The 14704-nt window shown below is 36.8% G+C and overlaps 2 protein-coding genes across 2 annotated transcripts in view; one reads left to right on the plus strand and one right to left on the minus strand.

The window, feature by feature from the left end:
- The window catches only part of LOC102805713 (uncharacterized), a 44701-nt gene extending 44324 nt beyond the window's left edge, over positions 1-377 (minus strand). The window contains exon 1 of the mRNA XM_085498704.1: positions 258-377. The gene's annotated coding sequence lies outside the window, so the exon portion shown is untranslated. The remainder of the gene's footprint in view (positions 1-257) is intronic.
- On the plus strand, positions 113-13359 carry LOC144347792 (uncharacterized). Its single transcript, XM_085498705.1, has 4 exons — positions 113-166; positions 4050-4110; positions 4216-5793; positions 12716-13359. The coding sequence occupies exons 1-4, from the start codon at positions 113-115 to the stop codon at positions 13165-13167; spliced, it is 2145 nt and encodes a 714-aa protein (XP_085354831.1). The 3' UTR covers positions 13168-13359.
- Positions 13360-14704: the final 1345 nt, after the last annotated feature.

Raw genomic sequence — 14704 nt, forward strand, 5'->3', positions numbered from 1 at the left:
TGCAAAAACAAACGACGAACACGCTGGCCGTAGAATTAGCTCACACATTCATTCATTATGCTACGAATAAATCAATCAATTAAAACAGAACTTTAGAAGAAAGCTGAGAGGGATGGGATTTCTAGTTCGAAACTTCGATCGAGCTGAGCCGACAATCGTTGGCGAGGTAACGATTAGTTTACACGACAACCGAGAATACTGTATCAAAAGAGAACGTTGCACGTATATCATAAGGAATATAAGATGTTCCACTATACCTTCGCTGAGTTTGCTGAAAATTATTGCTTATATTTACACATTCAGCATATTTAACGGCACTGATCTGGTTTTGTTGTGGAATTCCAACCCATGGCCGCCATATTGTTTTGCTGTTGCTAGCTTGCAATCAATTTAAATAAATTTGCATGCTCTCGACACGGTGAGTGAGATCGAGATTTGGCCCTTTTAGCCATAGAGGGCATACATCAACCAGGAAATAAAGCGCAGTTACCCGATTACGGTAAATATTTTTAGTTATCCAGTCTATATATAGTTAATAATTAATATGGATTTATTTAGCCACAAATTATGTATCACACTAGATAAATAGGCAACTCTATACAAAACATTTAAGAACATAAATGAGAAATGAGGATAGTAATATCGGAAGTTATTGGTTGTATTATATTGCTGTCTCAGTTGCGAAACACAGCTACACATGGTGGATATATGTCACACTACTTGTTACACTGTTGAAATTCGATGATTTTTTTTTTACCGCGTAGAACAACTTTTCATTTTTTTGTCAGTTTATTATCGTAATTAATTCAAATGAGTTTGTGCCAACATTACACAAACTAAGAAAAAATTAAAAACATTCATACATACATTGCCTTGTTAATATGTTTCAGAGATTACCATAATCAAACAATAACCTAATGATTAATTATATTATTTATTTGTACTGTGTTAAGCCTTTTGAACAAAATATATATTAATACATTGACCTTACACTTACCGTGACGATGACATAATAGAAACAGATTTTTTTTAATTTGTGACATCATTGTAATGTTATTCCTCAAAATTCGTAATTATACTGTCAAAACACGACTAGCTTATTTAATAAGCTTTCTTCTGATATAAAATATAGTATACTTCCCATAATTATGAGTGCATCTAGTAAGCATATTCCTACCAATCTTCGCAGACATATCCACTTGTTATGTACGGCCTTGGTGGTTGTATCTACCTCCACAGATTCATGTTAAAAGTTATAATCCGACCACTTTTTAGTGAACAATCGGCATTCTGTGCGTGTTCAAGCAAGTATAAATGTTCTATTCGTGACTAGGTTTCCAAATAGAAAAGCATGTTTAATTAGTCTGATGTTAACACGTCGGAAATTTGCACTTTATAGACCCTTTTCACCCGTCTTATAACGTTATCGTGATGACACACCCCAAAGTCAGTAGTTGAAATTTACATAAACGAATATCTTGTTTGATAACTATTCCAATGAAAAAAAATCTATAATATAGTTGCAACAATTTTGAGTGAATCTAGACCAATCTAAGACCAATCTAAGACCAATCTAAGACCAATTTACCCCTAGTGTGTCCACTTTTACATTTTTATCTAAACACGTCTCAATGCCCAGATGGCAAACAAACCTCATTTTACTCGATACATGATATACTTTTAACAAAACATTGTCTGCAAAATTAAGTTTTTTAAGGCATATTACAAATTGATTGTTAAAGGGGCGGCAGTCGTCGTGCCGCGTCCTGTTCGATATGGGACTCATAGTGACGTATACAACGCGTGTAAAATACATTGTTTATTTACATGAAATTCGTGGGTGAGTCCTCGTTTTCGTTTTTCTGGCTTTACATAAAACATACATGACATAAACATCGATATCCACACATTGCATACAAAACACGTTATTTTTTCAAAATGGAATCATTTTTTCACAACGGAATTATTTTGGCCATGTTTATTTCATTTATGCACGAAATGTGTGATAATGTAGTAATGTGATGATAATATATATATAAGTTTTCCTGCTATATTGTCATCACAATACTACATTATCTCACATTTCGTGCATAAATGAAATAAATATGGACAAAATAATTCCATTGTGAAAAAAATGATTCCATTTTGAAAAAAAATACGTGTTACAAATGATATAGGTTCAATATATGGTGTAAACATGCATGCTATGACAATGGAAATTCATATATACGACATATTGTGGCAATTTGGGATAAGATGTGTGCATAAATGTATGATCTATTCATACATACAAGTGTACTGAAGTCTAGTATATGCCTTAAAGGCGAATAAAGAAATTCATTAAAGTAAATACCAATTTACTTACTATGGTAACTATTGATTTCCAGTTTTAAAAGAAAAAAGTATATTTTAACCCTCATCATGTCTTTATAATACCTATGTTGCCTTACAGTGTTAAATTTCAACAACACGAGTACACATGTGCATATATATATATACATCTATCCTTTACATGGTTTAAAACAGTATTGAAGACAATTGGGGTTGTGCTGAGGGAATTATAATATTCAACTTTGGTTCCGTTCATTCCTCAGACATGATTTGACTGCATGATCACATTCGAACTTACCACACAGACCATATATGATGACTTACATAAACACGTCTATTTTCTTTTTCATCAAATATGGCTGTGCAGCAGCCAGTTTGGCCCTCAACTTGAATTTGCTGAATTCCGATGCTTAAATGCCAGGAACCGTTTCTCGGAGATGATCAGAGTTATTTCATTCAAACTTTGTATCAGAATAATGCATATTGGGGTACAGGTGCATATCATATTATAGTTCTAACAAAAATGACTGACTAGTGGCCATTTTGTTTTTATTCATGTCAATGCCGATTCCTCACTAATATATCGCAGGATTCAGTTGTTATTATGCTTAGTTTGTGTTATGTCAATGATCAAATTTGTAGAATTGACGATCATTTTGTCTGAAATCCTGAAGGCATTGTGTACCAGGATCACACATACTAGGTTACAGGTGCACGTATTAATTTTCTGAATTTCGAATAAAATAATATCTAACTGGCGATCATTTTTGTTTCATATTCATAATGCTAGTTTCCTTGTCTGTATGTGTGATAATAATCATCACATTTTGTCAGTCTGTGCACTTCCAGTCACACCGCATATCAATTGACATACGGATGTACAGATTCCCTTTGTACTGAACATAGAGATTGACTACCGGTAAAAAACACACACAGACTCTACATTGTCAATGTTATTTACTAATATACGGTAGTATAAACTGGGGTTGAAACCTAATAATTGTACATATAATATTGTATTGTATTGTGACAATTGACGAACATATGTAGAATATCAATCTGAATTTAAATTTGAAGCCAAGAACATAGTTTTTTTTTTAAAAAATATGTTCCACATAATTATGCACAATGGGCTCAAATAGAATTGACGTATACATGAAAGCTACATCTATGACAACTTTTCGTGGATGTTCAACATGGGCATATAACCTATATATATCTGTCTTTAAGGAATTTGGACAATAACTTATGTAAATGACATTAACAATGTATATTTCATGTATTATCTGGGGCGGACATCCAGGTCACGAATTTGTCACCGTCTGGCAACTATCACGGTAAAAACAAGGCTGAAAACTACTTTAGGATAGTTGTGAGACTTTCCTGAACAGCGTAACAATACTACCCCTATATTCCAACATATATAATTATGCATATCCCACTGGTACTTTGGTGTAATGTATTATTTGTGTATACTTCAAATCTACGTAAATGTTTTACATAGCTTTGATGTACATTTGCTTCAACTGTTTGACAAAACTGAAATACTCAAGTAGATTCGATGTATAAATAAAACAGGGCGGTCAAAGACTCTTAAAAATCGTTGCTTCGGGCTAGTTATTGAGACTTTCTTGAGCAGTGATACAATTTATCCTTACTTATCTAACATAAAGAAATTCAATTGAGTTTGTGCTGTTTTTTTTGTTTTTTTACTTCAGTTAGTTTCACTGGCGTTTCACATCACCTCGCACAAATCCCAGATAAATATACATTACAGTGGTACGTTTTGTGACGTAGTCCAGTCCCCCCAAATTCATAATACATTTGGTGAGAGAATTCTATATGTACTAATATTGGTACCTGTTTCTAATAATTCACTTACAGATAATAATCAATACTGGTGTATGATGGATACACTAAGACAATATCCGTGCAGTGTGATGCAAAGCAAAGCGGTATGGTTTCCTCCGGTAACCGAGGAACTAAGACATCGCCTTTACAGTTACGTTGGTTCCACTCCAGAAACACGCAAGATACAGCAGTTGTTCGACCATCTAATGAGCATCAAAGATTCATGGCATGCGCACCATTTTCCTTTTGTTATTTCCGATTATTTTGACCTTACAAAGATGAAAATCGAACCGGTTGGAAGTACTGCCGAGGGACTCTCAATTCCCGAGGATACAGAAGATAATTCTGGTGAAGAATACGACTTCAATTTGATGTACACAGGCGTGGTAGTGATAGAGTCCAATAATCACCTTGATGGATCCCTGACATTTTGGCAACACGACGTCGTAGAGATGGAGCTGAGTGAACAATTTGTAGGGTATACACTGCTACATGTGAGGGAGAAAACCGTAGCAGATAAATTGGTAACTGCCTGTACGATATTCGCTGATGCGAAGGACCCAGAGACGAGAATATATCTGTCGCCAATACAGGTAGTCTACGAATTTCAGTTGATGATGGAGTACAAGTCCATGGCCCATAACATGATTGCACATGTACAAGAATCAGACATTGCTGAGTTCGAAAGAGAAATGGGTATCGAAAAGATTAACGGCATTGAAGGGACAAGTAATAAACCGATGCAAACTCAGATCGGTGTAGAAGGGCCGGCAGTGCATTTGGTCGTGATGAATGAAAAGGGTAATCATTTGATGTTTGACATGGCAATCGCATTTCCATGCCAGACATGGCCATCTATTGCAAAAAAGTGGCTCACTCGTCATCGGCCATGTGGTTGGCCAGCTGAGAATCTGATTGCAAAAATCATTGAACGAGGAAGTGCGGTAGTTCCCAAATCGCCAGAAGACAGCTTGACATCACTTGAATGGAGAGTGTCATTTAGTCTAGCTGAACGTACATTGGCAGAAGATTTAACGACCACACAGAAAGTGTGTTATCTTGTCTTCAAATTAATACATCGACAATTTCTGAAACCCCCGCACAAGAAGGGAGTGCAGACATACCACTTGAAAAACATTTTCTTTTGGACTTTAGAGTCAGTACCAAGAAATGAGTGGACTGACCATCTCATGTGTAACCGCGTCATGGACTTGCTACATCGCTTGAACTGGTGCCTGTCTCAACATTGTTGTCCACATTATTTTGTCCCGCAAAACAATTTATTTGCAGATATCGACAGTAGCCTCATTTTATCTACTCGGCAACGCCTTCATGTGGCTATATTGAAACCTGCTTTGGTCTGGTATGAAAACTCGGGCCTTGATTTATTAACGCACGCCAAAACTCGCCTCCACCTCAGCAACAAGCTGCGCCGCATGATCTGGAATGGTAGGCATGTCTTGTTCACAGCTGCAGTCGGACAACAATATACAAATGTTATCAGTACAAGAGAACACGTCATAAAAGTGTTTGAAGAGCAGGTTGGTGAAATATTTAAGTACATATATGGAAGGCAAGAAGAATTGTTGGAACGGGTCGGTATTGAGCTGGGTAAGTAAGACCTTTGTCACCTCCATTCCAGTGGAACATCTTGTAGTAGATATGTCAATTTCCCTATCAGCCTCTCCACTGATACTACCGTATACTAGTGCTCATACACGTCAGTTATGTATATTTATAATAGTGACTCTGGCAGCTTCACATCAATGACCCAAAGAATATTGTCTTTAACGAAGCTGGAGTATAAGTCTAAACTATGACAGTTCAATGACGATTTTACAACCATTTGCATTACTACCAATCGATTTACCGCCCTCAACGAATGATTGTGACCCATTGACTGTAACTCAATTTAGACGACATAGCTAGTATCAACACCAACAATCTCACTTTGCAAATGTTGATCCTTCATCAAAATATTGCAACACGAGCCAGTATTACTACAATAACAATACTGCTTATTCCCGTTCACCACGACTGCATGCAATCTGATTAAAATCCGATCTAGGTTCTTCATACTTCATCCACACACATAAACATAGACTGCCACATCAGCAGATTATCTTAAAGTATCCATACTTCATCAACACACACAAACATAAACTGCCACATCAGTGGACTATCTTAAAGTACCCATACTTCATCCACACACATAAACTGCCACATCTGTGGATTATTTCAAAGTACCCATACTTCATCCACACATAAACATGGACTGCCATATCTGCGGATTATCCTAAAGTACCCATACTTCATCTACACACATAAAAATGGACTGCCACATCTGTGGATTATCTTAAATTACCCGTACTTCCACACAGTAAACATGGACTGCCACATCTGTGGATTATCTTAAAGTATCCATACTTCATCCACACACATAAACATGGACTGCCACATCTGTGGATTATCTTAAAGCACCCATACTTCTTCCACATACATAAACATGGACTGCCACATCTGCGAATTATCCTAAAGAACGCATACTTCATCCACACACATAAACATAGACTGCCACATCAGCAGACTATCTTAAAGTATCCATACTTCATTAACACACATAAACATGGACTGCCACATCTGTGGATTATCTTAAAGCACCCATACTTCTTCCAAATACATAAACATGGACTGCCACATCAATGGATTATCTTAAAGCACCCATACTTCATCCACACACATAAACATGAACTTCCACATCTGTGGATTATCTTAAAGTACCCATACTTCATCTACACACATAAAAATGGACTGCCACATCTGTGGATTATCTTAAATTACCCGTACTTCCACACAGTAAACATGGACTGCCACATCTGTGGATTATCTTAAAGTACCCATACTTCATCTACACACATAAGCATGGACTGCTACATCTGTGGATTATCTTAAAGTACCCGTACTTCCACACAGTAAACATGGACTGCCACATCTGTGGATTATCTTAAAGTACCCATACTTCATCCACACACATGAACATGGACTGTCACATCTGTAAATTATCTTAAAGTACCCATACTTCATCCACACATATAAACGTGGACTGCCACATCTGTGGATTATCTTAAAGTACCCATACTTCATCTATACACATAAGCATGGACTGCCACATCTGCGGATTATCTTAAAGTACCCATACTTTATCCACATGCATAAACATGGACTGCCACATATGTGGATTATCTTAAAGTACCCATATTAATTCCACACATATAAACATGGACTTCCACATCTGTGGATTAACTTAAAGTACCCGTACTTCTTCCACATATATAAACGTGGACTGCCACATCTGTGGATTATCTTAAAGTACCCATACTTCATCTATACACATAAGCATGGACTGCCACATCTGCGGATTATCTTAAAGTACCCATACTTTATCCACACACATAAACATGGACTTCCACATCTACAGATTATGTTAAAGTACCCATACTTCATCTACACACATAACCATGGACTGCCACATCTGTGGATTATCTTAAAGTACCCATACTTCATCCACACACATAAACATGGACTGCCACATCTGCGGATTATCCTAAAGAACCCATACTTCATCTATACACATAAGCATGGACTGCCACATCTGCGGATTATCTTAAAGTACCCATACTTTATCCACACGCATAAACATGGACTGCCACATATGTGGATTATCTTAAAGTACCCATATTAATTCCACACATATAAACATGGACTTCCACATCTGTGGATTAACTTAAAGTACCCGTACTTCTTCCACATATATAAACGTGGACTGCCACATCTGTGGATTATCTTAAAGTACCCATACTTCATCTATACACATAAGCATGGACTGCCACATCTGCGGATTATCTTAAAGTACCCATACTTTATCCACACACATAAACATGGACTTCCACATCTACAGATTATGTTAAAGTACCCATACTTCATCTACACACATAACCATGGACTGCCACATCTGTGGATTATCTTAAAGTACCCATACTTCATCCACACACATAAACATGGACTGCCACATCTGCGGATTATCCTAAAGAACCCATACTTCATCCACACACATAAACATAGACTGCAACATCAGCAGACTATCTTAAAGTATGCATACTTCATTAACACACATAAACATGGACTGCCACATCTGTGAATTATCTTAAAGCACCCATACTTCATCCACACACATAAACATGAACTTCCACATCTGTGGATTATCTTAAAGTACCCATACTTCATCTACACACATAAACATGGACTGCCACATCTGTGGATTATTTTAAATTACCCGTACTTCCACACAGTAAACATGGACTGCCACATCTGTGGATTATCTTAAAGTACCCATACTTCATCTACACACATAAGCATGGACTGCCACTTCTGTGGATTATCTTAAAGTACCCGTACTTCCACACAGTAAACATGGACTGCCACATCTGTGGATTATCTTAAAGTACCCATACTTCATCCACACACATAAACATAGACTGCAACATCAGCAGACTATCTTAAAGTATGCATACTTCATTAACACACATAAACATGGACTGCCACATCTGTGGATTATCTTAAAGTACCATACTTCATCCACACACATGAACATGGACTGCCACATCTGTAAATTATCTTAAAGTACCCAAACTTCATCCACACATATAAACATGGACTGCCACATCTGTGGATTATCTTAAAGTACCCATACTTTATCCACACACATAAACATGGACTGCCACATATGTGGACTATCTTAAAGTACCCATATTCATTCCACACATATAAACATGGACTTCCACATCTGTGGATTAACTTAAAGTACCCGTACTTCTTCCACACAATAAACATGGACTGCCACATCTGTGGATTATCTTAAAGTACCCATATTCATTCCACACATATAAACATGGACTTCCACATCTGTGGATTAACGTAAAGTACCCGTACGTCTTCCACACATATAAACGTGGACTGCCACATCTGTGGATTATCTTAAAGTACCCATACTTCATCTATACACATAAGCATGGACTGCCACATCTGTGGATTATCTTAAAGTACCCATACTTCATCTACACACATAAACATGGACTGCCACATCTGTGGATTATCTTAAAGTACCCATACTTCATCTATACACATAAGCATGGACTGCCACATCTGTAAATTATCTTAAAGTACCCATACTTCATCCACACATATAAACATGGACTGCCACATCTGTGGATTATCTTAAAGTACCCATACTTCATCTATACACATAAGCATGGACTGCCACATCTGCGGATTATCTTAAAGTACCATATTCATTAACACACATAAACATGGACTGCCACATCTGTGGATTATCTTAAAGTACCCATACTTTATCCACACACATAAACATGGACTGCCACATCTGTGGATTATCTTAAAGTACCCATACTTCATCCACACACATAAACGTGGACTGCCACATCTGTGGATTATCTTAAAGTACCCATACTTCATTCATACACATAAACATGGACTGCCACATCTGTGGATTATCTTAAAGTACCCATACTTCATCCACACACATAAACGTGGACTGCCACATCTGTGAATTATCTTAAAGTACCCATACTTCATTCATACACATAAGCATGGACTGCCACATCTGTGGATTATCTTAAAGTACCCATATTCATTAACACACATACACATGGACTGCCACATCTGTGGATTATCTTAAAGTACCCATATTTCATCTACACACATAAACATGGGCTGCCACATCTGTGGATTATCTTAAATTACACATTCTTCATCTACACACACAAACATGGACTGCCACATCTGTGGATTATCTTAAAGTACCCATAATTCATCTACACACATAGACACTGACTGCCAAATGTGTGGATTATCTTAAAGTACCCATACTTCACCCACACACATAAACATAGACTGCCACATCAGCAGATTATCTTAAAGTACCAATACGTCATCCACACACATAAACATGGACTGCCTCACCTGTGGATTATCTTAAAGTATCCATACTTCATCCACACACATAAACATGAACTGCCACATCTGTGGATTATCTTAAATTACCCGTACTTCCACACAGTAAACATGGACTGCCACATCTGTGGATTATCTTAAAGTACCCATACTTCATCCACACACATAAACATAGACTGCAACATCAGCAGACTATCTTAAAGTATGCATACTTCATTAACACACATAAACATGGACGGCCACATCTGTGGATTATCTTAAAGTACCCATACTTCATCCACACACATGAACATGGACTGCCACATCTGTAAATTATCTTAAAGTACCCATACTTCATCCACACATATAAACGTGGACTGCCACATCTGTGGATTATCTTAAAGTACCCATACTTTATCCACACACATAAACATGGACTGCCACATATGTGGACTAACTTAAAGTACCCATGTTCATTCCACACATATAAACATGGACTTCCACATCTGTGGATTATCTTAAAGTACCCATACTTCATCTATACACATAAGCATGGACTGCCACATCTGTAAATTATCTTAAAGTACCCATACTTCATCCACACATATAAACGTGGACTGCCACATCTGTGGATTATCTTAAAGTACCCATACTTCATCTATACACATAAGCATGGACTGCCACATCTGCGGATTATCGTAAAGTGCCATATTCATTAACACACATAAACATAGACTGCCACATCTGTGGATTATCTTAAAGTACCCATACTTTATCCACACACATAAACATGGACTGCCACATCTGTGGATTATCTTAAAGTACCCATACTTCATCTATACACATAAGCATGGACTGCCACATCTGTAAATTATCTTAAAGTACCCATACTTCATCCACACATATAAACGTGGACTGCCACATCTGTGGATTATCTTAAAGTACCCATACTTCATCTATACACATAAGCATGGACTGCCACATCTGCGGATTATCTTAAAGTACCCATACTTTATCCACACACATAAACATGGACTGCCACATATGTGGACTAACTTAAAGTACCCATATTCATTCCACACATATAAACATGGACTTCCACATCTGTGGATTATCTTAAAGTACCCATAATTCATCTACACACATAGACACTGACTGCCAAATGTGTGGATTATCTTAAAGTACCCATACTTCACCCACACACATAAACATAGACTGCCACATCAGCAGATTATCTTAAAGTACAATACGTCATCCACACACATAAACATGGACTTCCACATCTACAGATTATGTTAAAGTACCCATACTTTATCTACACACATAAACATGGACTGCCACATCTGTGGATTATCTTAAAGTACAATACGTCATCCACACACATAAACATGGACTTCCACATCTACAGATTATCTTAAAGTACCCATACTTCATCCACACACATAAACATGGACTGCCACATCTGCGGATTATCCTAAAGAACCCATACTTCATCCACACACATAAACATAGACTGCAACATCAGCAGACTATCTTAAAGTATGCATACTTCATTAACACACATAAACATGAACTGCCACATCTGTGGATTATCTTAAAGCACCCATACTTCATCTACACACATAAACATGGACTGCTACACCTGTGGATTATCTTAAAGTATCCATACTTCATCCACACACATAAACAAGGACTGCCACATGTGTGGATTATCTTAAAGTACCCATACTTTATCTACACACATAAACATGGACAGCCACATCTGTGGATTATCTTAAAGTACCAATACTTCATCTACACACATAAACATGGACTGCCACATCTGTGGATTATCTTAAAGTACCCATACTTCATCTATACACATAAGCATGGACTGCCACATCTGTAAATTATCTTAAAGTACCCATACTTCATCCACACATATAAACGTGGACTGCCACATCTGTGGATTATCTTAAAGTACCCATACTTCATCTATACACATAAGCATGGACTGCCACATCTGCGGATTATCTTAAAGTACCATATTCATTAACACACATAAACATGGACTGCCACATCTGTGGATTATCTTAAAGTACCCATACTTTATCTACACACATAAACAAGGACTGCCACATGTGTGGATTATCTTAAAGTACCCATACTTTATCTACACACATAGAAATGGACTGCCACATGTGTGGATTATCTTAAAGTACCCATACTTTATCTACACACATAGAAATGGACTGCCACATGTGTGGATTATCTTAAAGTACCCATACTTCATCCACACATATAAACGTGGACTGCCACATCTGTGGATTATCTTAAAGTACCCATACTTCATCTACACACATAAACATGGACAGCCACATCTGTGGATTATCTTAAATTACCCATAATTCACAGACGCATATACACAGTGTATCATATATGGTTACTAAAATATACCAAATATATTGAACAATTATTATAAACAGATTTTGTGCAAATTTAACCAGCGTCATAATTAAGAATACTTGTTTTGTTTCGTTTTTAGAGAAAAAAAGAATCTTGACTACAACGTTTCCGTCCGAGGTTAGCAACTTCAAGACCTTTCTAGCAACACGCATGCGTGCAAAAGAAGTGTTAAAGGCACATTCCTGTGGTTACCTAAAGTACATAGCAGTTGTCTTAGCAGCGAGCCACTGCTTGGAAAAAGTGTATACTGTTTTAAACTCGATTGAAAATATTTTCGCTAATGACTATGGCATTACGCATGATGTTAGCAGTGATGGAGACGTCACTTCAGGTGAAGAAGTAAACATGGAAGTTGGGAGTCAAGATTTTGGGGCGCAGAGCGACCACGAAGAACTGGTACCAGGACTTGACCTGCCTATTTCACTCGTTGACGGCCTCTTTCTTTTAGCAAATGAGTTTGAAGAGTTCATTGCTAATGAGAACGATGAAATCCTCGACACTGAAGATGAAAACAACGAAGAAAGTGACTAACAGTAACCATGTCAAGTTTACTGGTGTGATTTAATTAATCAAAAAACCCTGAAAAATGCTATTGATTTAGCCTTTTGCGAAAGTGAAATATGTTAGGACATGATCAAGTTGTTTGTACACGTATTATAAACATCAGTGTGTCAATTTTATTTCTAGATACAGTAAACGGCATAAACCTGTGGTCGTTATAAACGTTTTCTAAATATACATTATTTTTTAGAATTGTTAGACTTCAAATTGAACAAATTTACAGAAATGGTATTTTGACATTGTTACTTCTAATTGATATTAATGAGATAGTTCAACATTATCCAATCAACAAACGCATAATTTTGGTTATTATTATAATACTTGTATATTATAATAAATTAATAAATCCCATATCAAACAACATAGCAAAAACTAAAAGTATAAAATAAATTAAATGTATACATCACTTTTGTAGAATCTATGAAACAGATGTTCTTCTGACCCCAACAGAATTTTCAAAATCGTATTGTCACTATTCTGAAGTCTCGCATAAAATCTGCACATTAGTACATCTGAAAGTTGATACATTATTATTTACAGTGTCGCGGGCACTATACTCTCTCGTGAACGCCATTGTTATTGACAACTCATAAACTGTTCAGGCACTGTAATACCACCATGCTGCTGCAGTATGTGCAATATAAAGATATTTTCACATCGAAAGAACAGTTTGAGAATTTGCGAACAAGTAGATTAACATGCGTGTACATAAAGAACGTATTAGACGAACAATTCCGGAGTCATCGGTGAAACTATCATTCAATACATAACCAAGACAGGTAAATTTTGATAAAACCCAGTGGGTAATTATCGACAGTGAGGTGATTTACGCGAAATGAAGTACATGCAACCGGATTGCTTCTTGTCATCATCTATACTGATACCATGCTACGTAGATCAGCAATATACGGGCTCATAAGTGGCGAGTCATCGGCGTACATTAGGGGGTTAAAAGGCGATGATCGTCATAAAGGGCGTATTTGAATTTCCTGTAAAAAAACAATGCATTTTTGACACGCATTGTGCACATCGCTATGGGTATCGAACAGGACGTGACGCGATGCGACGACCATCACCATTTAACCATGGAACCTGCAGTAACACTCTTCTGGAGACATTTGCTCAATTCATTTATATAAATATTGAATGGCAGTAAGGATAACATTCTTTTTTTTTTGTATTTAAAACATTTTTTATTGAGTCAATTTACATAAGCACTTTACGTAGTTACATGTATGTGTACCAAAAAAAATTACATTGCACAACAAGTACAAAGTCTTCACAAAAATATTACAATTTTTTCAGGAATTCATGCTGATATGCTGGGTCGTTGCTACAATTTTCATAAATTTTCCCCATTTTTTTAAATGTTTTCCCAATTTACCTTTTCTGTTTGCAATCAAGTACTCAGTTTTCTGTACCCTCTGCACGAAGTCTTTAAATTCCTCAAATTTTGGTTTGTTACCCCGACATCTGCAAATATAAATAAACCTCCTGGCTACCAAAA

The sequence above is a fragment of the Saccoglossus kowalevskii genome, chromosome 5 (genome assembly GCF_978046115.1).
Source record: "Saccoglossus kowalevskii chromosome 5, keSacKowa6.1, whole genome shotgun sequence".
Lineage (NCBI taxonomy): Eukaryota > Metazoa > Hemichordata > Enteropneusta > Harrimaniidae > Saccoglossus > Saccoglossus kowalevskii.

Excerpts from the sequence above, each read along its gene's own strand:
- LOC144347792 (XM_085498705.1), top strand. The coding sequence starts at position 113 with ATGGGATTTCTAGTTCGAAACTTCGATCGAGCTGAGCCGACAATCGTT. Across the intron at positions 4,111-4,215 it reads GATAAATATACATTACAGTG|ATAATAATCAATACTGGTGT; the intron begins GTACGTTTTGTG and ends ATTCACTTACAG. Across the intron at positions 5,794-12,715 it reads ACGGGTCGGTATTGAGCTGG|AGAAAAAAAGAATCTTGACT; the intron begins GTAAGTAAGACC and ends TTTCGTTTTTAG.